This window comes from Prionailurus viverrinus, chromosome B4 (assembly GCF_022837055.1).
Source record: "Prionailurus viverrinus isolate Anna chromosome B4, UM_Priviv_1.0, whole genome shotgun sequence".
Classification (NCBI taxonomy): Eukaryota; Metazoa; Chordata; class Mammalia; order Carnivora; family Felidae; genus Prionailurus; species Prionailurus viverrinus.
The window spans coordinates 34,818,101-34,842,559 of record NC_062567.1 but is presented as its reverse complement, the minus strand read 5'-3'; the positions used below and the strand labels follow the sequence as shown (position 1 = coordinate 34,842,559).

The 24,459-nt window shown below is 46.1% G+C and overlaps 1 protein-coding gene across 1 annotated transcript; it reads right to left on the bottom strand.

Moving 5' to 3' along the window:
* Window positions 1–5,772: 5,772 nt before the first annotated feature.
* FKBP4 (FKBP prolyl isomerase 4) lies at window positions 5,773–15,299 on the bottom strand. The gene is made up of 10 exons (XM_047867700.1): window positions 15,002–15,299; window positions 12,834–12,978; window positions 12,208–12,350; window positions 11,272–11,392; window positions 10,605–10,761; window positions 9,860–9,950; window positions 9,684–9,767; window positions 9,235–9,420; window positions 8,443–8,682; window positions 5,773–6,844 (listed from the first exon to the last, which is right to left on the bottom strand). The coding sequence occupies exons 1-10, from the start codon at window positions 15,104–15,106 to the stop codon at window positions 6,737–6,739; spliced, it is 1,380 nt and encodes a 459-aa protein (XP_047723656.1). The 5' UTR covers window positions 15,107–15,299; the 3' UTR covers window positions 5,773–6,736.
* Window positions 15,300–24,459: the final 9,160 nt, after the last annotated feature.

The following is a 24,459-nucleotide window of genomic DNA, read 5'->3' as shown; positions in this document are numbered from 1 at the left end:
AAAGAGGAGGTGGGTCTTCCTAGCCCTCTGAACTTGGGGGCGGGCTTATCTGATGTGAGTGACAGGGGCATGGGCCACTCCTAGCCTGGGTAGACCAATCTTGAAGGGGGGGGCGGGGGGCGATCTGTTCCCCAGGCAACAGGCTGTCCGGGCTTAGACCTAATAACCTTGACCTCTTCCTTTGTTGCCCTAGCATTGAAGTCTCCAGGCCATTAGACTAAACCAGGGAATCATAATAATCGTAATAATTGACAAGTGTATGGTTTCCAACAGTGTTTTTGTGTGTGTGGTTTTTTTTTTAATGTTTTTTTTTTCAACGTTTATTTATTTTTAGGACAGAGGGAGACAGAGCATGAACGGGGGAGGGGCAGAGAGAGAGGGAGACACAGAATCAGAAACAGGCTCCAGGCTCTGAGCCATCAGCCCAGAGCCTGACGCGGGGCTCGAACTCCCGGACCGCGAGATCGTGACCTGGCTGAAGTCGGACGCTTAACCGACTGCGCCACCCAGGCGCCCCAAAAATGACTTTTTAAATGGTGTGTGTATGCTTTTGTGGTCCTTAGTTAGAAAAGTCCTTAGTTACACTTGCTGTAAAGCACATTTCATGTATATTGTTTCACGTAATGAGCACAACAACCCTGAGAGCTTGTATTATTATTCAGTATTTTTGGATGAGAAAAACAGGTTCAGCAAGATTAAGTAAGTCTTTCTTTGGGGTGCCTCATCAGTCAGGGCATCAGAAGTATTATTTGCAAAATTCTGTAGTTGTTCAATACACTTTAAAGTTCAGATCTGCAGCTCTAGGCCAATTATGCACTGGTTTTTCAGGAGCCAACTTTGTAAAAATAATATCTACCTCACCTGGGGATGTTGGGCCAGGGGCTGGTCCCGCTTTCTATATCTGAGCATGATGGGAGAAGGCACTGAAAAGCAGGACATTTTTGCCTGGGAGTGTGAGAGGGGGATGACACATTTTGTCCCAGAGGTCCCAATGGATCTGACAGCCAGGTAAGATGAAAACAAGGAAGAGCAAACAAAACGGTAAACAGGAGGCAGTCTAGACAAACGCTGGGGACTGCAGATACATTCATGTTTCTGTTTTTGGTGATACATATACTGTGGGGTTGGCCGGGTCTATTCAAAGGTACTGTGTCACACAGGTGTACCTAATGCTTTAAATATATTATCTAATTACGGAGGGGCTGCATGCAGCCTCCAGCTACCATGTCTCTATCCTTCTCCCATTGTAGCTGAAACCTTAAGCTTCATTGTTGGTTTTAAGGGGTAGGAAAATAAAAAGCCAATTTAAAAATGTTTACCTCTCAATGTAAAGTTAAAATGTTTTGGGTTCTGTTTCTTCTCACTGTTATTTCTTCATTGTTTTCTCTTCTCTTTTGAATGAAATTGTAAAATAAATAAATAAATTCATAAATAACCCAGGACAAAACTGCTTCTGCCACCAAGTGCCCTGGCCTGACCCAGTTCTCTGAAATTATACCCTGACCTAGCACTTTGCAGTGCCTCAGTTTTATCTTCTCCATTACTTGAGTTTCTTGTTCTTGACCTTTCTGTGCCAAGGGGCGCCTGCTAATGTTTGTCCTGTAGGTCATGTCATTATGGTATTATGTTACATGGCAACTTGGATACCATGCCTTTTAGCTTTTGTCAAGAGAACCAAATGAATTTAGAAAGGGAGGAAAGATAAGTCTTCAGGAAATATGACATGGACCAAGTCCCTCTCCCCACTGTGTGTCAATTACTGTAACTGCCTTGTGTTATATTCACAGTAAGTGGAACACAGGGGTTGCACAGCCATGTGGACAGAGCCCTGGTTCCACAAGGAGCACCCATGTTCTTGACCCTTTCTAGGGGGGTGGTTGGTGGGTCTCCACCGGCACCATCTAGAGCTCGCCTTTTTAAAGTCAAGCACTCTTCCAGTATCAGTTTTGGCTTACTCCCCAGAACTGCCTAACCAGGCCATCTTCCTGGTTAGATGACATGGTACAGTTGTGTGGGTAGTGGCATAGTCTTTACCAACCAGCCAAATGGTAGCTTCAGTAGAAACCTGCTATGGGAGTGGGGAGTGGCGGGGAGGTGTTAGGTGGGAAGGATTTCTAGGGAGATTCTTTGTCCACTTCTTCCTCCAGGAGTAGACCCCAGTAGAGGGGTCCAAGTTCTGTCTGCTTAGGAAGGCCAGGTAAGAAATAGGACCTTTAAAACTTTCTACACAGCTTTCTATATGTGAGGTCCAGAGTCACTCACCATCCTGGGGGGGCAGGGCCTAGGGCTTCCTAATGGGCTCAGTTTGAGACTTCCTCATTCTCCTTCGTGATCTACAGTGCACCTTAGCATACTAAAGGTTCTGAGAAGTCCTCAAAGACAGAAACCTGTTTCTCAGACTGACTTGACCCAGAAATTAGGTAGAATTAACAGTGTGGGCAGCCCTGCTCTGAGTGAAATGCTGTTATTTGCTGCTCTCCTTTTGAGTCCCACCCCCTCCCTCACAAGTTTGGCCCGTTAGAAGGGACCACCCACTCTGGGAAACTTTGATCCTAGAGCCTGTCTGCGTTGTTGTCTGGTTTTTGTTTTGTTTTGTTTTTTGATGTTTTAAGTAATCTCAACACCCAACATGGGGCTCACAGTCACAACCCTGAGATCAAGAGTCACATGCTCTACCAACTGAGCCAGCCAGGCACCCCAGGGTTGTAGCCTGTTAAAAGACTCTTCTGGCCATTCACTTAAGGATGAAGAGTGGTCCTTCATGGTCTCTGAAGTCAAAACATGAGGACATGGGCTTCAAACACAAAGGATGATGAAAATGTTTTAGAACTAAACAGAAGTGGCAGTTGTACAACATTGTAATTAGACTAAATACCACTGAATTGTTCACATTAAAATGGTTAATTTTATATTATGTGAGTTCCACTTCAATTAAGAAAAAAAAAAATATATATATATACAAACAACAATTTTATGTGTGAAGCACTCCTAACAGGGGCACAGGAGACTGGTGATTCTGGAGCCCACATGTCTTGGGGGAGGGGGATGGGGTATGGCCAGTCCTCTCTTCTAGCCAAAGAAGTCTGAAAGTTCATGAAGGCGTTATTAATATTATTATTATTTTATGTTTATTTATTTTTGAGAGAGGGACAGAGCATGAGCAGGGGAGGGGCAGAGAGGGAGACACAGAATCCGAAGCAGGCTCCAGGCTCTGAGCTGTCAACACAGAGCCTGATGTGGGGCTCAAACTCATGAACTGTGAGATCATGACCTGAGCCAAAGTTGGACACTTAACCGACTGAGCCACCCAGTAGCCACCCGCCCCTACTATTATTATTTTTAATGTTTATTTATTTTGAAACAGAGGGACAGCAAGCAGGGGAGAGGCAGAGAGAGAGGGGGAGAGAGAGAATCCTAAGCAGGCTCCATGATGTCAGTGCAGACCATGACTCTGCTGTGGGGGCTCTATCCCACAAACTGTGAGATCATGACTTGAGCAGAAACCAAGAGTCGGAGACTTAACTTACTGAGCCACCCAGGTGCCCTGGCATTGTTTTTTTTCTTGATCATCTCTCCCCAGAACCACTTTGTGAATCTTTCATTCTTACTTTGCCTCCCAAATTGGTGTATTTAGTGTTGTGTCATTACACGCTAAGCAAGGTTTTATTATGAGCCTTAGATTTTATAGTTGAGGATAGTGGGTGCATCCAAGTTATCTGAGGTTGGCAAGCAGCTGGGGAACTACAGCCATAAAGTCAGCAATAGTGATTTCCAGAAAGAGGACAAGTTCTCTTACTTAGATCTTTCCTTTGGCTTTATTCAGCACTGCCCTTAGCCTCTTTCATTTCAGCTTAATGGTTACAAGGCTCTGAGATGATCTGCGCTTGGAAAGGGAATGGAAGAAACATGGAAGACAGGACTAAGATGTGAGATTCCACTCTTGTAAGTGAAATGACATGCACAATTTCCCCCTTCTACTCTTCAGGTGGTGTGGCTAGTGTAGAGTGAAGGAGTCCAGTGCTCTGATGCTGGTGTAAGGTTGGCAAGGTTGTGCTGGGTCCCACAGTGGCTGTGGACTACAGTAAAGTTTGTAACCTTCAGACTAAATGGGATAGGAAAGGATTTTAAGCAGTGGGAGAGGTAGGATTTGGATGCAGTGTAGAATCAAGTGCACCTGGGGCAAGAGAGGGTGCAAGACAGGAGGAACCTTTTGCAGGACAGAAGAGTGGGCTGGAGGTGCCTGGTGACATTGGAGAGGGGCTGCTGGAATGGAGATGGGAAATACTCAGGAGATAAACTGTATAGAACTTGACATTAGGATCAGCAATAGGACAAGATGAACCCTATCTTACATTTTCCAGAGACTGCAAATCTGCAGGAACAGCTAGCAGTGCTGGTCACTACTGGTTTTCCTTTATTCAAGCACATTGTCTCCGTATGGGAAGATTTTAAAGGTTGGTGAGGGTCAATGGACTAGGTTATGAACTTTGAACGTGGGTCAGAGCAGAGTGTAAGTACATGCTGGGTCTGTTTTTAATCCTAAAGACTTCTGGCCACTTAAACATCTTCACAAGACAGTTTTAATGTTACATAAGACTTGTCCAGTTCCATAGAAGTGCAATTGTTTGAAATTCCCGGAATCCCACAGAACCATTCAGGGGTATTAGGAACCTCAGGAGTGCATTTCATCCACTCTATTTTTGCAGATAAGGAAATCTCAACTTGCCCAAGGTCACGTAAACCTCATATTTAAGAGTTTGGGTTTGTTCAAGAGAGCTCCTCTTCCAGGCAGACCCCTTTCTATTTAACTTGAGCCTTGGTTTCCTCTTATGTAAAATGGGGCATTAACTCCTTTGCCAAGGATTAAGGTTAATTCACATGAGGGGCACTTGGGTGGCTCAGTCAAGTGTCTGACTGCAGCTCAGGTCATGATCTCCTAGTTTATGGGTTTAAACCCCACATGGGGCTTTCTGTCAGTGCATAGCCCACTTCAGATCCTATATTCCCCCCCACCCCCTCCCCTGCTCGTGTAAGCACACATGTGCTTGCTCTCAAAAACATTAAAAGAAAAAAAGGTTAATTCACACGAGGTTCCTGGTTTAATGCTAGGCTTATGTTCTAGGTGCTTAGTGAGTTAGCTACTGTTGTTGGCTATAGGGGCATGACAGATCTTGAAATGTCAAAAAGACCCAGAGGCACAGGACTGTGTGAACTCAGCAAGAGCACTCAGGAGACTAAAACAAATATTAGTTCTGGCTCTGGCACCAACCATGATGTAGGACTTGGGTGAAATCTTCACACAGAAATGAATCTTCCATAGAAAAGCATGGAGAAATTTCTTCTGGGAGGAACTGTATAGGCATGTAGGTAGGCAGACTACCTCCACCACTGTGCAGGCCAGCATACATTGGAGAGAAGAGGGTAAGGCTATAGACAGAGGCTCTAGCCTACAAGCAAGATCATCTGGAGAAGACAGATTTGTGCCCCCTGGCTTCTCCGAAGGCCCCATAATGCTATAGGAGCCAAAGGTCAACACATAGTTAGAAGCATAAGCATAAGCTTTTTTCTATTAAGGTCAAGGAGGAAGCTGGAAAGCGGGCCTGAGTGCATGTTCCTTGGCTTTACTGTTCTTCACCTTAATTGTGTAAAAGGTGTCTAACTGGAGGGATGGCTAACAGGAATTTTACCTTGATGAGAAACCAAGAAAGCTGTGCTTTCTGCTAGATCACTTAGGCAGAAGTAGACAAATCTAACCAAAACACACACAACTGGTCCCAGTATTTTACATGTTTATATTTTCCTAAGTGTTAGGGAACAAAAGCAGAGCTATGAAAACCCACCAGGCTGTGGGGGTGGGGGGTGGAGTGGGGAGTGGGGTGGCGGTGGTGGCAGTGGTCTGGGCAGCACCCAAGAGGCCCCGTATGTGGGCACCACTCCATGCTCAAAGAATGCTCCTCCATCGTTGCTGCACTTGCACAGCCACCATGCCCACCCTCTGAGGCCAAACAGAAAAAGGTTGCCTGACACTCAGGTTTTGTTTCCACTTTATTGCTCAAGCACAGAACTTGAGGCAAGCCTGGACCTTCAGCAACGTGCAGAGAAAAGGCTGAGGGGGTTGGGGACACAACCTGGCTGAGAAGGGAAACAGATCCAAAGGGAAATATGGGGGGGGGGGGGGGGGGGCAGCAGAGGCGGTCATCAGGACACCAGAAGACATCTCAGCCATACCATCTGGGGTGAGGACGGGAACAGAGAGCAGTAGCGGGCACAGCAGTGGTTTTCCCCATGCCCCTAGCACCCACATGGAGGCCACATGTTTGGGAACAGACCGGGAGGAGGGAAGGACAAGGAAAATGGCTGCCCAGGAGTCTCCCTCTCCACCCTGGTTTCACATCAGACCCCGCAAGTATCCCTACCACTCACTCCCTTCTACCATTTGAAAAATGGACATAGCAAACAGAAGCAGCAAAATAAATTAACGTTCTGATGAGTGTGCGTGTGGATGGACATTCGTTCACATGTAATGGGGGAAGGGGGAAGGGAAGAGGGGGTGACATCACCTAAACCGATCCCCCAGCCTACTCCTTTCCCCCTTCCCCCAAAGCCACCATCTAACCAGATAGAAAAATAAAGGTCTAATTCACTCAAAATTCTTCAGTTTTTACAAAACTAACAGGGTGGAGGAGGGGAGGGAGCAGGGGAGGCAGGCAGCCGCAGGAGTAGGGCTGGGTAGAGGCTATGCTTCCGTCTCCACCTGAGGCTGGCTCCCTGCCACATCATTCTTCTGGTCATCCTTCATCTCCATGTCAGCATGATGGTTTCCTGCAGCTACTGCTGCCTTGGCCTGCGGAAAGGAAGACAGGAAGGGGATGAGTTCCAGTTCTCATCTGGCCCAATCCCTCTGATGACAAAGGGGACTTTTACTTCATGTCCCCACTCCCACTTGCTTGCACTGATCTGGGGACACAGCTATATTCACCTACCACCATGCTGACACTGTGTTGGGTCTGTACCACAAATACTCATCCCAAGTTAAAAAAAAACAAAACAAAACATGCTAGCTTCCAACAGAATTACCCCAACACAGCCAACTCCCTTTCCAGGTATGTCCTAAAGGCACACACACATGAAATTGTAAATTTACAAAATCGTTCACTATGGTGCTACTTAGAACTGTACTCATCCAACATGGCAGTTACTACCACATTGGCTACTGAGTGCTTCAAATACAGCTAGTTCAAATGGATGGGTTTTAAGTACAACAAAACAGTGGATATTTAAGAGATTTACTTAGTCTGGAAAAAAAAAAAAAAAAAGAAAAGAAAAAACCCAAACAAATGCAATTAAAAAAATCTACCCACTGCTATATTTTTTCTGTTCACTTTAACATGGCCACCAGAAAACTTAAATCGCTGTGTAGACTGCGTTATATTCCCATCAGACAGAGCTGGTTTAGAACACTGGAAGACTAATCAGACTGGGTAAGAGGATATAGGTTATGTGTCCAATGCTACACCATGTTAAGTGCAGCGAAGAATGTGAAAGCTAATTTTTATGTTGGTACAAAACAATCTTCTACATATGATCTGAAGACAGCATAATGCAGAAAAGAGGTGGAACATGTGGCCTTTTATTTAGGGAAAAAGGAGAAAACGGTCTACTTGTGCATGTACGAATGATCTAAGCACTGGTAATATCAATTGCTTCTGGGGGTGGCAGTCTTTTTACATGTTCTTTTGTGCTGTTTAAAGTTTTTTTGTTTTTTTTTTTAAGTTTATTTATTTTGAGAGAGAGAGAGAATCCCAAGCAGGCTTGGCAATGCCCGTGCAGAGCCTGAAGTGCGGTTTGATCCCACAACTGTGAAATCATGACCTGAGCTGAAATCAAGAGTCAGATGTTTAACCAGCCAACCAGGTGCCTCTGCGCTGTTTAAATAAAACTACGTAACTGTATTATCTATTTAAACATAGGGCTTTTAAAACCTAGGTTTAGCAGGTGCCTGGGTGGCTCAGTTGGTTGATTTCGGCTCGGGTCTTGATCCCAGGGTCATGCACTGAGTGTGGAACCTGCTTAAGATTCTCTCTCTCTTTTTCTCTGCTCCCCCCCCCCCCCCATGTTCTCTCTTTCAGACAGACAGATGGATAGACAGACAGATAAAACCTAGGCTTTAAAAAGGTACAGGTTGGGAAGCACACACAGAGTAACCAACTCCCCACCTCTGGGGCTTGTGAGTGGGTTTTTAGCCCTGATCACTGAGGAAGTGTGGCCCCCACAACAGGGTTCTGTGCTGAAGGAACATACATGTTCTTCCTCCAGAGACAAGGGTAGCTTCTGGTTTCCAGGAGTGACCCATACAACCAGAGGCATGAACAGCCACGGCACTTGGGTTAGGCCTAGCCTCCTCTTCTGTCTATCCCAACTGTTCCCTGTCCCAATCCTTACCTTGCTCTCCTCCTCAGCTAGCCTCTCAAACATGTTGGCATAGAGCTTTTTCTCCCGAGCGAGCTGCTTGCGGATCCGCTGCTGGCAGATAGCCAGCTGGGCCTTGGCGGCTTTGTTGCTGGGGTAGAGCTGCAGGACCTTCTGGAAGTCAGCCCGTGCCAAGTCAAAGTCATTCACCGCCAGGTGGGCCTCTCCCCGGCGGAAAAGGCCCTTCTCGTTGTTGCTGTCCAGTTCCAGGGCCTAAGGAAGCAACAGTGAGACGTCAGTCCCTGCAGCCTGTGGCCAAGACTGGGTTCCAAAGGTAGTCCTCACTCCGCAGGATGAGGCAGAATGGAAATGGCTGGCTCCACCCCAGAAAGGAGTTTCGGGGCACTAAATGAACAAACCAAGGTTTAAGAAAGAATCCCAGTTAGTCCAAGAAGCAAAGGGAAAACAGCTTTAGGTGAAAGAGAAAGACCCGTGACAACATTTTCGTTTTCTCTAGAATAAAGCAGGTATAGAAGAGGGACAGACTAGGAACCAGGGCCGAGAAAATGCCATGGCGGTTTTTCCCATCCAGTGTTACCTTCTACCTGCATTAGCTGCCTCCTATCACTAAAGCCAAGGTGCTTGCTTCTCCTACCACTAAAGCCAAGAGCCCTTGCCTCTGGGCCCTTCATCTCTGAGCTTCCACTAGCCCACTTACTATCCTACCCCTACCCTAGTCACTGAGACCAAGTTTCAGACCTGCTGGCAGCTCACCCAGCCAAATCCGTGAACATTGCTCCCATGCCCTCTCTAAAAGGGCCTCACCTTGTTACAGCTTTCGATGGCAGCCGAGAAGGCCTGTAGTTTCAGATGACACATGGCCAAGTTGAGGTGGGAGGCCAGGCGAAGGGCCTGTGCCTTCTGTGTGTCCTCATTAGAGAAACTCGACTCATATTCCAGCCAGGATACAATCTTCTTGTACTGCAGTAAAGCTTGCTTGTACTTGCCTTCCTAGAGAGGGAGGGAGGCTTAGGCAATAGACACAGGTTCAGGAGCACCAGGCTGTCAGACTCTGTAGACATCAGTGATGTATGGGCATGAGAAGTCCTGCCTCCCCTCCTCCTCCAGCAAGAGCAGCTAGCTTAGATCTACTAGGTGAAGATTATAGGCATTCCCACTGCCGCCATCCTCTCCCTGACAGAAAAGGACTTCAGGCATCAGGAGGAAGGATGGGCCCAGAGGGGCCTTCCCCCAGGCCCCAGATGCTGGCTCACCTTGAAGTACACAGTGCCCCGCTCTTTCACTATGGTGCTCTGTTCCAGCTTCTCCTCAGAGTTCATCTCCCAAGACTCCTTGGCCTAACCCCAAGACAGAAACAAAGCTGTGAGCTACCTCAAGGCCACCTACTGCGACCAGATTCCGGGACAGAGAAGACCTCGAGCAAGCTCACCTTCTCGAAACTCTTGAGGTGTACTTCGTATTTCAGCTCAGCATTTGGTGGGATTTGGAATTTTTCCTTCCCAACACTGCCAAAAGCATAGCTGGGGGGAAGGAGGGGGGCAAAAAAAATCTAGGTCACCGCTGCCATGCTTAACCCGCTCCCTACTGAAAAGGCTTCCTGTCTGTTTCCTGCAAAGTAACTTCCCATCCCTTGAGACTTGGTTCAAATGTTTCCTGTTTGGCAAAATCTTCCCTGACCTCTTCACACAATTAGCTGGTCTCTTAGCATCTTCCACATCCTCCTCACGCACACTACACACTGGGATGATTACTCAATTACTAATTGCTAAAGCTCACTGAGCAATGAGTCACTAGAAGGCAGGAATAAGGTCTTTGAATACCTGGGAATTTTCGGCATTATACCTGGCACATAATAGGCATGTTTTAATAAATATCACAATGATGGAGAACATTAATGGAAAATAAAAATTTTGACATTGGTAAAGGAGGGAATCTTGAGCAGCCTTGACTGAAAAGGTTAGCCTTTGATTTGAGATGTGGACAACTGTGACCGTGCTCCTAAATATGGAGATCACGTTTGCTGTGCAGAGTTGCAGGGCCCTCTACTGAGGCTGTGGGAGTAGTGAACACACACAGAGGAAAAGATACAAGTGTCCAGTTACACAACTAACTGTGGACATGTGGATCTCGGACTTTTGATCACCCATCTGTTATACAAAGCACCCACTCCTCACCTGGGCTTGAGGTACACAATGGAACGTTCTCCTTTTTCCATGCGCTGAATGGCTTTCTCCAGCCCACAAGGCAGGTCCAGGCTCTCCCCCTCACCAACCTCAAAGCGGAGCTCCCGCTGGTCGAACATCTGGTCCTTATAGTACCCTTCCAGTGTAACTGGCATGAAAAAGAGGCAATGTGTCAGGGATGTGAGCAGGCAGGGGATTGAGGAAGGATGCCACCGGCTTCCCTCTATCACCTCATCACTTCCTGCCCCCAAGATGTCTTTGTCGTGTTCTCAGAGCTGGAGGGACGTTAAGAGGAAATGGTCCAATCCCTCGTCTCTCAGACAAGAAATTAGGATCAGAAAAGGAAGTGACATGGGGTGCGTGGGTGGTCCAGTTGGTTGAGCATCCGACTTAGGCTCAGGTTATTATCTCACAGCTTGTGGGTTCGAGCCCCACTGTCAGGCTCTGTGCTGATAGCTCAGAGCCTGGAGCCTGCTCTGGATTCAGTGTCTGTCTCCTCTGTCTCTCTCTGCCCCTCCCCCGCTCACGATCTTCTGTCTGTTCCTCAAAAATAAACATTGAAAAAAATAAATAAATTAAAAAGGAAGTGACTTGCCCAGAACCACCCAGGGCCTAAGTACCAGAATCAGAACGGAAATCCCAGACTATACTGTCTCACCCTCCACGATAGCGCCCTCATTGGGCCTGGCATAGCCTTCACCCCGAGTCCGTATTCTCCGGATGATTCCGCCATCTTCTTCTTCTGTCAGGTCCTCTCCCCTGAACTCAAAGAGCTCCACCTGTGGGACAACACATAAGGCAACACGACTCCTTTGGGCACTAACTCCATCAGCAGTGAGATGCAACTTCTCCCTCACTCAGAACAGTCCTTAGTAACTGCCAGACCAGGAGTGGACAAAGGGGCACTTAGCAAAAGTTCTAAGTCCCGGGGGCTCTAGTCTCAACTCTGGTAGGGGTGGGCCCGTCCCACGGCTTTTGTTGACCTCAGAAGATCCAGCCTATCCTATCCACGTTCCAGCCTATCCTAATCCAGCTACTTGAGAAGGCCAATCTGGTAGGCATTGGAAATGACCCAATATCTTTCAGTAGTCTTCTGAACATTCTCCAAGTATCCACTAATGAGGGCTAAGCCATCCTCGGAATGAATGAAGTTCCACCTCTCAGTGAAGGCTTTCCTCATCCCCTTGACCCACGGGGCGCATCCCTCCCCTCCTCTGATCCTAAAGCACTGGTATTCCATACTGTCATTTAGAATGTATAGACCTCCTGACCTCTTCCAGTCAAAATTATAACCAATCTCTGGGCGCTGCTCCTGACATAAAATATGCCTCAACCCTCACCCTGCTTCAGGTCCGAAGAGGGGTTTGTGGCCACCTCTCTCCACCCGAGACCTCCATCAGCTGCTGCTCTCTGGCAGCAGCATGCTATGTGCACAGCAGAGTGAGCTGCCCTCTCCCTGTCTCTTCCTCCTCTAAGGCCAGGCCCTTAGCCTTGGCTACATTGTCTCCAAGCGGCAGGAAGGGCTGGAGGGCAGCCAGGACCCAGGCGAGATAAGGCTGGTTCTTCGCCTTGCTCTCTGCTCCTGGACACTCACCTCAAACACAAGTGTGGCATTGGGGGGGATTTTGGGAGGGCTGCCTGCTGAACCGTAGGCATATTCGGGTTTGCACGTGATGTGGCACACTTCTCCCACCTTCATGGTTGCTACAGCAATGTCCCAAGCCTTAATGACCTCCCCTGTAGGTATAGAAAGCAAACAGGTCCTCTTTGGCAGGGATCAGACTCTGGGCTCAAACACTGGCTCCAAAAGACTTTTATTATACCACGCCCAAGGGGAGGCTAGACACTCTTTAGAAAAGTAGAAAACTTAGTTGCAATAAGTGCTGTCAGGTCTCAGACCTCTTAAAAAGAGAAAAGTAAAGGAAAAACAAAACAAAAAAACCCCCACTCAACTCTGGAACAAAGGAGTTTAAGGAATAAGGCAGTCCATCCCTGAACAGGAACTGAGGTGTTCAGAGATGATCAGGGAAGGTGAGATAGAGATCAGAGATCGATAGTTACAGAAGAGTAGAAGAAAAAAAAAAAAAAAAGAGTAACAGAAGAAAAATTAACAGAGTGTAACAAACCATTCCTCCTTAAACTTCTGAGAGTATAGTTTCTGTTTGTGACAGCTTATACCCTCCACAGAGCCTACACTACCAACCCACTAACCATGCCTACCTTTGCCCAGGTCAAAGGAGAATTTGTCCTTGCGGTCCAGACTGGAGTCAAACTTAGTGCCATCTAACAGCCAGCCAGTGTAGTGGACAAAGACTCGGTCCCCAATCATGGGCAACTCTGTGCCCATGCCCTCTTGCTTGATGACCTGGGAGGAAGGGGGAGAAGGTGAGTACCCAGGCATGGGGGCAGAAAGAGGCACCCACACTACCTGCATACTTCTGATGGAAACCCAGAAGGAATCGTCTGCTTCCTTGTAAGCCAAGGGACTAAGCCTCAAATGATTCTGATATGGAGTTTGGCTAGAAGTCAACTGACCTCCCACCCCCTCCCCCCATTTTACTTGAGGTGGAACATAAAACGACTTGGTTTGAAAACTAGAGCCAAAAGACCCGAGGTTCAAGTTTTTGCTGTATGATCTTGTACAAGTCCAACTCTCTAGACCTTATTTGTAAACTAGCAATAATAATCCCTATCAGGGTTGGAGAATTACATTGGTAAAAAGTTAAAGATGATTATCAGCAGCAGCAAAGAAATGCCAGTGGTCGTCAGATCAAGATCTGGTTTGCAGATAAGACAAGGATGAGAATATGAATAATAAACAGGATAGCAGCAGTCCTAAAATACCAGGTCACTGATAAGCACAGGGGCTCTCACTCGGGCCCTTAAACTGACTTGGGACACCACCATTCCTGACTGGTAGGCTAATTAAGTCTTTTATTTCTGGGCTAAGAGCATTTCTCAGGAACTTAAGTTCTGCTCCTCTTCTTTAACACTTAAAAGAGGTGACAAGGAGACTCCATGGATCACCTGGGTAGGTATACCTTCTAAGGAAAAGGACAAATGACTTGAGGAATAGAAAGGCAAAGGGGAAGGACTGGAGGAAAAAAAGGGGAAATGGCCCTTCTGGGATGAATAACCTTGTAGAAATCACCAGAATGCTGGAAAGAAGGGGAAGCCACATGCCCACTGGGAGAACAGCTTAAGATTCGAACATGTGGGGCAAAACCAGGAGCGTTTCTGGACCAGATAAGGGCTCGCCGATATCTCTAGCTTTGCTCAGGGGTCTCTCTCTCTCTCTCTCTCTCTCTCTCTCTCTCTCACACACACACACACACACACACACACACACACACACACACGTGGAAGTGAGCAGTGGGAGGCCAGGACGAAAAGAAACACTGGTTGAGGAGGAGGTATGAAATCCAGGCTGATTTCGCCATCCTGTACTCTGCAAAACCTGCTCTGAAGCACCATCAGTCGTTCAGACCCAGGTCAAGATGCCCTTCCCCGAATGCCAGATCCCTCCCTTTCCCTCCTCCGAGGCTCCCAGCAAAGCACCTCCTCCCGGCCCCACACCCCATGCCCCAAATCAAGACGGCAGAGGGCGAGATGGGAGGGGAACTACAGGTCCCGGCATGCACTGCTCCCTGGTTTTCCCGGGGCCGGGGGGAGGGGGGCAGCATGGCCGAGCGGGTGACCTAGCTGAGTCCTAGCCTTTAGGAAGAGGGTAACCAAGAGGACGGAGGGCACCAGAACCTCTTTCACGGCGAGGCCCCGGACACCAAGTCGTACAAAGGCCTCTGGGCCAGGAAATAACTCTGGTGACCCGCTTCAGGTCCTAGCTAATGTTTAACTGCCCGGGGGGTGGGGTGAGCGAGCTCTCGCAGCACCGCCAGCGAAGGCGGCCAGGGACTTCCCGCTGCGGCGGGCGGCCTGGCCGGGGACGCAGGGTCGCGGAGAGCTGAGGGGAGGGAAAGGAGCCGGAGCGGGCCCGGGTGCATGCCGCCCGAGGCCCTCTAGCTGCAGCTCGCATGCAGCGTTGCGGCCCCGCCCCTCCCTCCGCGCTGCACCGCGCACGCCGGAGTTGGCGCTGCAGTCCCGGGCCCGGGCGCCGCAGGGCTGGGGGGCCGGGGCCTCACCCGCATCGCGGGCCCCCCCTAGGGGGCCGGAGAACGGCCGTGGGGAGGCCCGCGCACATTGGCCACCCGCTGCGAGCCTGCGGCGGCCCTCCCAGCCCGAACAACGCAGCTAGATCCAGGAAGGCGATGCAACCGGCCGCCGGCCCGGCTCAACGACCCGCCCGGACGCTGCAGAGGCGGCCTGGGGCTCCCAGGCTCGGCGGGAAGGGCGGCTGCGATGGGCGTCTGCCGTGCCCCCCATCCCCCTACCTTCAGCACGCCTTCGTCTTGCTTGGGGCTAATGTCTACCCCCTCGAGGGGCAGCGGCGCCGACTGAGCCCCGCTCTCGGCCGCCTTCATCTCCTCGGCGGTCATCGCCACTCGGTGCGCCGTTTACTCCGGGAGCACTGGGCGCGAGCCAAGCCCTCTCGTCCGGGCCTGTCTGCACGGGCGTGCGGGCGGGAAGGCGCTAGCGCGGCGGCCACCCAGCTGCGAACCGGTCGAAGGCTCGAGCACCTCTGGCTACCGGCGCGCTCGCAGCCCGCGGCGGATCGGGCGCGGGAGCAGGAGTAGGTGGGTAATGAGCGGCCGCGGGGAGCGATTGGTCCCACCCCGCCGCGGAGGGAGGGGCTGGGAGGAGCTGGGGCGGGAGCGACGGACTGAGGGGGAGGAGGTGGAGAACTTTCTAGAGACGGCGGCGTCTAAGCCCGTTCGGGCTGTAGTACTAAGGGTGCTTATATTAATTTTTTTTTTTTTACGGGGGGGGGGGGTCATTCCTTCTCCTAGCTGCTTGGCTCTCCCCTGCCCCCACTCCTGAAACTCTAGGACTCTGGGGGTTTCCCCCGCTCACTACTCCTGCTCCCCTCCGGCCCAGCGCCCTTCCCCGGCCCTCCCCCGTCCGTTTCCCGGTCTAACCGGATTCTTCCAGATCCTTCTCCATCCCCCTACATCACTCCAATACCGAGCCTGCCAGCCGCCCCAGATCCGCCCTATACATTGCATCTTGCAGCGTGGTTTGCTTAGAGCCTTGTAGCCGGATGTGAGTGGCAGCGCGTCCGTCTCCCCGGGACCCGAGACGCGCATTTTTATAAAAGCCGGTCGTAAGCGCGGACGGCATGATCTCTCCATCTTTACTCGGTGTATATACTTAACGAATTGGGGAGAAAGTGAGTGAAAAGATGTAACCCCAGTGCACAGAATTGGGGAAAGCAGCCTTGATTGCCCCAGAGCCGGCAACACGTGCCGCCTTCAGCTCTTTAAAATGCTAAAGCAGCAGATCTGCAAGAAATGACCCGCTGAGCTGAGGGCTCTTTAAATGGGGGCACATATTAAAGGGACCTAACCCGGCAATAATAAAACGACCGTTTTGGTTAATATTTAAAAATAAGAATGGTTTCAAGTCACGAAAAAAGTCATTCCATCTTATCAAAGGCCCGTGGGAAGGAATCTTTTCTTGATACTTGGTTCCGAAGTATTTAGCGACTGCCTGTGGAGTACCGAGCATTTGTGTGGCAAGTCAGAGCTAAATAGCCTTTGACAAAAAGATCCATCTAGGGAGAGTCGGTTTTGCTCAGCACTCAACCGTTTAACATAGTGCCTGGTGAGCAGTTATTGGCTGCATAAATTTGTATTCCAATAATAATAATTTATTTTTTGGAGTCCTTGCTATGTGCCTGGTCCTGTGCAAACTCTCCCATTTAGGTACGCAATTTAATTTGCCCTATTATAGATGAAATTTCAATACCATAACATAATTTGATAATTCACTGTAGTCTTTTCTGATGGAACTTGAGGGGAAGGGGATACAGAAGAAATAAAACCGTCTCCTCCAGCAGTTTACAGCAAATGACTTTAATGTGTATTTATTTTAGAGGGGGGGTGTGTGTGGGAGAGGCAGAGAGAGAGGGAGACATAGACTCTGAAGCAGGCTCCAGGCTCTGAGCTGTCAGCACAGAGTCAGATATGGGGCTTCAACTCTGGAATGGTGAGATCATGACCTGAGCCGAAGTCGGACGCTTAACGAACTGAGCCACCCAGGCATGCCTACAGCAAATGACTTTAGCCACAACTAAGACATTTCTCATTAGATGACTGGGGATGCCCTCAGCGGGAGGGTATGGGGGGTTAAATTTTTTTTTTTCTTTTTTCCTCAGTAGAGGAGGAAATAACAGTGTGAATGGAGGTCCTCCAAAACTCCGGGAGACAGAGGTGGTGGGGAAGGTGCTGGCTTGCTGGGTTGGCAGTTATCTTGCTGTTGGTTTATGCACAGGGCTATCCCATCGTGTGCTAGTTTCTTTTAATGCTAGGTTCATTGGGTATTATCTGGAAGAACCAGTTGGGATGGAAAAGAAAAGTTCACCTTTAGAGGACTGCTTTTTGCATCTGTTTCCTAATTGGAAGCAAACAGCATAAGTCTGCGTCTTTTCGTTCTTGTCAGTACATATTGAGTGCTTAAGATGTACCTGCCATTGCCTGAACACATAATAACAGAAAGAGCATGTGCTTTGGAGTAAGCAGAGAGTTGGGTCACTGGCATACTATCTGATTTGGGGCAGGTTATAGGGATAGTAACATTGGTCAATGGAAGTAGTTGTGAAAGAGGAAACACATGGCAGGTGTCTAGCACAGTGCCTGCCTTCAAGTGGGTGGTTACTAAACAATGGTCATTATGTGATAAGTGTAATGGTAGAGATGGGGGCAGAGTGCTAAGAATACAGAGGTCTATTAGAGAGGAGAACGATGGGGTGGAAGGGAAAGGGGAAGGATAGGAGGGACAGGTTTCCAGTGAGAAAGTTCTGGCCCCATTTGAGTATTAGAGGAGCTAGGGAATGGAAAGGAGAAGGGAGAAGCAATAGGCATTGGATTTTTGAATTCCCAGACCAGAGCCTTATTGTTTCTAGATTTTTCCCCCAGTCCTTTACGTTATATTCTTCTGATTGTAAAACTTACACATACTTAATGTAGAAAGTGTGCAGACGTTTTGTTCTTTCCCTCCCCTGACTTACCCGTTTGTCCCAGCCCATTTAAATTAGTACTCCCATTAAAGATGTTTAACAGTGTAATTATTTTCACTGGTATTATTCACTCATTCAAAACCCTTCCAAAATTTTCCCCTTTTGCTGAAGAAGAGAACATACTTTTTTTTTTTTTTTTAATAATCCACTTTATACTGTACATGACTCATGCTGTGGTCAAAAGCTGTGTTATTACCAAAATCAGCCTTCCTGAGTTCATCTGGTTCATCTTTGTAATGCTAGGCCCATCCTTCAGACATAAAGACCCCGTTATTTAAAAAAAAATTTTTTAAGGTTTATTCATTTTTCAGAGACAGAACGTGAGCAGGGGAGGGGCAGAGAGAGAGGGAGACACAGAATCTGAGCAGACTCCAGGCTCTGAGCTGTCAGCACAGAGCCCAACGCGGGGCTTGAACTCACGGACCATGAGATCATGACCCGAGCTGAAGTCGGATGCTCAACCGACTGAGCCACCCAGGTACCCAAATACCCCCCTTGTTTTTTAAAGTTGCTATTTTGAACTTAGACTGCCAATGCTCTTAAATGTTAAAAAAAAAAAAAAATATATATATATATATATATATATATATACACATATGAATCACTTAAAATTATGTGAGTTGAGTATGTGTGTGTGTTTATACATGTACACATGCACACTTTATATAACATACCAACATAACGAACCTTGGGAGTATACCACTTAGCCTAAGAATTAGAATATCACCAATATGATTTGTGCTAAAAATAGAATAGTAAACACTACTGGGTATTTACCCAAAGAATACAAAACCACTAATTCGAAGGGATATTTGCACCCCTATGTTTATTGTAGCATTATTTCCAATAGTCAAATTATGGAAGCAACCCAAGTGTCCATTGATAGATGAATGGGTAGAGATGTGGTATAGTCACACAATGGAATATTACTCAGTCATAAAAAATGAAATCTTGCCATTATCAGCAACCTGGCTGGATCTAGAGAGTGTAATGCTAAGTGAAATAAGTCAGAGAAAGACAAACGCCATATGATTTCACTCATATGTGGGATTTCAGAAAAAAAAAACAAAGAAGAGACTCTTACCTATAGTGAACAAACTGATGGTTACCAGAGGGGAGGTGGGTTGGGAGAATGAGTGAAATAGGTGAAGGGGATTAAGAGTATGCTGAGTACTCTTAGAGTAATGTATAGAGTTGTTGAATCATTAAAAAAAAATTGTTGAATCATTATATTGTACACCTGAAACTAATATAACACTGTATGTTAACTATATTGGAATATTTTAAAAATGTAATACTAAAAATGTTAAGGACTTACATCATTTCTTGCTACTTTTGGTGTCTTTTGACTGAGAAAATACAAACTATACTGCTGACCCAAACAGCTGCTCCATAGTTCATGAAGCATACATTTATTTACTTATTTATTTACTGGTCCATTTTCATACACTTGAAAAGTGGTAGACGTCTGTGTGAAGTTTGCTCATAAGAGAGATCTGCATAGTGTAAAGGTTAAGCTCTTGAGCTCTGGATTGGGTTCAAATCTCGGTTTCATCATTGAACACATCGTGGGTCCTTGGGCAAGTTTTCCTGAGCTCTAAATTGGGAATCGTGATAGTCCCTACCTCATAGGGGTTTTCCTGGGAGGAGTAAATGAATTATTATGTGTGAAGTACTCAAAGCAGTGCGTGGCACACGGTAATAAGTAAGTCATAATAACCCTAGTGCCCCGTTTTATTGATTCAGCCTGTCGATTGCTGGACCATGGAATAGAAGCCCTGGAGGACCCTGGCTCTGGCCTTTAGGTTGAGAGCCACTGGGTTTGCTCTGTCATTTCCAGAGGAGTGCTCTCTCCTGATGTTAAATCATATCTGTACCTTTTGCTCTTTAACACTCAATTATGAATCTACCTAATTCTAACTCATAGTATCTTTGTGTGCTGATAATGTGTCATTCCAAAGAGACCTGGAATCCTGTGATGGTAAAGATTTGGTCCTAATATTTCCTTGGGCTCCACCATTATCTGATCTCTCTGGGGACAGGAGGACAGGATATTTAGTGGTTATCCTGCTAAGTAAAGAGTTTTTTCTTCCTTTTAAAACTAAAATTTCCCACCACAGATAAATATATATTTTTTTGTTTTGCTCCTAAGGTCATAAAAAGTAGCCAGTCTTCATCCCCTGTATCTATGAATGCACTGAAATATGGCTTCGGCCTTGTTTTTCAGAGGGTCATATAGCCAAGTACCTACTTTGGTATTATTTCTAGTTTCCCAAACTTGAGTGTGATTGAAGATCAGATGTTTGTCGTGGTTGTCATCATGTCTAATTAACATAATTAAAATGGAGATTTTCATTTCGGAAAAATACAATCTTGCCCTCTATTGTCCTCATTTGAAAGTAAATGTATATTTAATATCATAAATGTGCACTGTAGTGACCACAGGAGCAACCCAGTAGCTGTCATTACTGAAAAATTAAGAAATTATTTTTCCTTCAGTATAGTGTCAAACTTCTATAGTTGGTCTGCTTACATTAAGTTCTGGGGGAACCTGAGTGGCTTAGTCAGTTAAGCGTTGACTTAGGCTTAGGTCATGATCTCGTGTTTGGTGAGTTTGCGCCCCACATCGGGCCCTGAGCTGATAGCACAGAGCCTGCTTGGGATTCTCTCTCTGCCCCTCCCCACTCACACTCACCCTCTCCCTCTCAAAATTGAACAAACATTTAAAAAAATTAAAGTGTTTAAATTGTAATAATAATAAAAAATTTATGTGAAAGTTCAGATTTATTCTTTTTTTTTTTTTTTCAACATTTATTTATTCTTGGGACAGAGAGAGACAGAGCATGAACGGGGGAGGGGCAGAGAGAGAGGGAGACACAGAATCGGAAACAGGCTCCAGGCTCTGAGCCATCAGCCCAGAGCCCGACGCGGGGCTTGAACTCACGGACCACGAGATCGTGACCTGGCTGAAGTCGGACGCTTAACCGACTGCGCCACTCAGGCGCCCCAGTTCAGATTTATTCTTATTTCCCAGAAGTTTGTTCTATATTGGTAATAGCTTTACCAGTTAGTCAAATATTGGCTTAATGTTTATTCTTTTAGCATTTATTCAGAATGTGTATTCAGAACATCTCTGTCTTTAACCTTTCACCTGGGTTCTCTCCACAACTAGCCACCTCCAGGGAAACTATTCTGGTATTTCCTTGGGCTCGCTTCCTCAGGTTTAATTACTTCATATGATACTGGGAACCCTAACCAAGGTTGGAAATACTCACATAGATTCTGGGATAGACCAGACAAAGAGAGCCTCATACACCTTTGGGGGAGAAGGGTATCCTTTTATAAAGGGGTTCTTGGTCTGCTCCTTCATTGATCAATTATTCGACATCCCAACTGTCCTCTCTTTCCCATGGGAAGGAAAGATAGGGTTATGGAGAACATCCCTCAGCCCTTCCTCAAGACTGGTGCCCACTAATGCTTGCTGCTACTACTTCCTATAAATGGCCAGTTGGTATAAAGTTATTTACTGCACACATATTGAGTTCCAAGGTCATCACTAGGGTTTGTAGGGTGCCTAGAGTCTATGACAGAAGTACCCTACCCTTGAGATGCTCACACAGAGAAGTTAGAGCAAAACCAAGGGCGAATCAGTGTGGCACTGTTTCAAAGAGCAGAATGCCCAGATCTGGTAAGGGGGAAAGTATGCTGGGAAGGCCTCAGAAAGAGCTAGAACTTAAGGAAGATCTTGAAAGATGGGTAGTATTCTCTATTTACTTAAAAAATATGTAAATGTATAGCTTGATAAATTGTTACATATATATGTGTATATATATACATATATATGTATATATATATGAACCCATATATATATGTATGTATATATAGGTGTATATATACATACATATATATATATAAATGTATACACACACGTGTGTGTATATATACATATATATAAATGTATACACACACACACACACATATATATATATATATATATACCTAACTACCACCCAGATCAAGATATAGAGCATTTAAGCACCCCAGCAGCCTCCCTCATGTCCCCTGCTTGGGCAATAATCATCCCTAGGAGTAGGAGTAACCACTATTCTGACCTCTATCACCATAGATTAATTCTCTCTGTGTTTGGACATTATTCAAAAGGAATCATACAGTATGTACTTTTTTGACTGGCTTCCTTAATTCCACATTGTGTGTGAAATTCATCCATTTTGTTATATGCAGGAGTAGTTCATTACCTTTTGTTGGCAGGAGTAGTTCATTACCTTTTGTTGTTATATAATATTTGATCCTGTGACTGTATCACAATTTTCTTACCCATTCAATTGTTGATGATATTGGGGTTGTTTCCAGGTTTGAGCTATTATGTACAAAGCTTCTATGAACATTCTTTTTTTTTTAAATGTTTATTTATTTTTGAGAGAGCGAGAGGGAGGGGGAGCAGAGAGAAAGGGGGACAGACGATCTGAAGGAGGCTCTATGCTGACTGCAGAGAGCCCAATGTGGGGCTTGAACTCACAAACCGCAATATCATGACCTAAGTCGAAGTCGGACGCTTCACTGACTGAGTCACGCAGCCACTGTGTGAACATACTTATACATGACTTTTGGAGACACAAGTGCTCATTTCAGTTTGGTATATACCTAAGAAACACAATTGCTGGGTCATGGGTTTTCCTTATATTTAGCTTTGGTGGGTACTGCCAATTTTCTGAAGTCATGGTATCAAGTTACACTCCCACCAAGAGTGTCTGAGAGTTCTAGTTCTTGCTCATTCTTGCCAAAACATGGTATTGTCAGTCCTTTTAAATTTAGCTTATCTGGGGGAAGTAGTGCTATGTAATTTGTATTTCCTTGATAGCCAATGAAATTGAACACCTTTTCATATACTTATTGGCCATCTGTATGGGTCGTTCAAATCTTTGTGAGGTACCTGTTTGTATCTTTGGCCCATTTTAAAAGATTACATTGTCTATGTTTTTGTTATTTTGGAGTTTCTTTATATATTATAGGTATGATTTGCTTTGACAGATATATTGCAATAATCTTTTGGTCTGTAGTGTGACTTTTCACTCACATAATGGTATGATATGTGTGTGTGTGTGTGTTTTTTTTTTTTTTAGTGATTTTGAGAGAGAGAAAGCATGAGTGGGGAAGGGCAGAGAGAGAGAGGAGGAGAGAGAATCCCAAGTTCCATTGCCAGCGCTGAGCCCGATGTGGGGCTCGAACCCATGGACTGTGAGATCATGACCTCAGCCGAAGTCAGATGCTTAACGGACTGAGCCACTCAGGCACTCCACATAATGGTATGTTTTGATGAACATTTTAATTTTAATGAAGTTCAGTTTACTAATGTATTTTTTATGCTTGGTGATTTTCTCTAATAGACTTTAGTTTTTAGAGCAGTTTTAGATGCAAAGCAAAACTGAGCAGAAGGCGCAGAGATTTCGCCTAGAACCCTACCCTCACACCCACTATAGCCTCTCCCCATTATCAACATCCCCCCACCAGAGGAGTACATTTGTTAAAATCAGTGAACCTGCATCAATACATTACCGCCAATCAAAGCCCATAGTTTACATAAGGGTTCACTCTTGGTCTTTTTTTTTTTTTTAAGTTTATTTATTTTGAGAGAGAGAGAGAAAGGGGAGAGGAGAGAGAGAGAGAGTGCATGAGCATGGGAGGGGCAGAAAGAGAGGGAGAGAATCTCAAGCTGATTCTGCACTGTTAGCAAATAGCCTGACGTGGGGCTCAAACTCACAAGATGGACTTGAGTTGAAATCAAGAGTTGGACACTTAACTGACTGAGCCATCCAGGCGCCCCAGGTTCCCTCTTGGTCTAGTACATTCTATGGATTTGGACAAATTTGTAATGACATGTATGTACCATATACCATTACCATATACCAATAACTGAATAAAGCTGTTTCAAACACCTGTGTGCAGGTTTTTGTATGGACATAAGTTTTAGACGTCTTTGGGTAAACCATTGTATGATAAGAGTATGTTTGGTTTTGTACGAAACCGCTAAACTATATTGCAAAGTGGGTGTTTTGCCTTCCCACCAGTGACAGTTAGGAACTCTCTTTCCTAATACTTCACATCCTGATCAGCATTTGGTTTTGTCAGTGTTACGGATTTTGGCCATTCTAGTAGGTGTGTAGTGTTTTCTTGTCATTTTAATTTTCTTTTCCCTGTGGTGTATGATGTAGAACACCCTTTTGTATGCTTATTTGCCATCTGTGTATCTTCCGTGAGATATCTGTCAAGGTTTTGGGCCCATTTTTAAATCACATTTGTTTGAAGTTGGGCATCCAACTTCAGCTCAGGTCACGATCTCGTGGTCCGTTAGTTCAAGCCCCACATCGGGCTCTGTGCTGGCAGCTCAGAGCCTGGAGCCTGCTTCAGATTCTGTGTCTCCCTCTCTCCCTCTGCCCCTCCCCCATTCATACTCTGTCTCTCTGTCAAAAATAAATAAACATTAAAAAAAATCAGATTTGTTTGTTTTCTTATTGTTGAGTCTTAAGAATTCTTTGTATATTTTGGACAGCAGTCCACTATCAGATGTGTCTTTTGCAAATACTTCCTTCTTGTCTGTGTCTTGTCTTCCCATACTCTTGACATTGATTTTTAGAGCAGAAGTTTTTAATTGTAATGAAGTCCAGTTTATCCATTGTTTCTTTCATGGATTGTGAC

What these genes read in the sequence shown, in the direction of transcription:
- FKBP4 (XM_047867700.1), bottom strand. Translation starts at nt 15,106, where the DNA reads ATGACCGCCGAGGAGATGAAGGCGGCCGAGAGCGGGGCTCAGTCGGCG. An exon ending in CTCCTTTGACCTGGGCAAAG is followed by an intron (nt 12,351 to 12,833) that starts GTAGGCATGGTT and finishes CTATACCTACAG; the next exon opens with GGGAGGTCATTAAGGCTTGG. An exon ending in TGAGGGCGCTATCGTGGAGG is followed by an intron (nt 10,762 to 11,271) that starts GTGAGACAGTAT and finishes TTTTCATGCCAG; the next exon opens with TTACACTGGAAGGGTACTAT.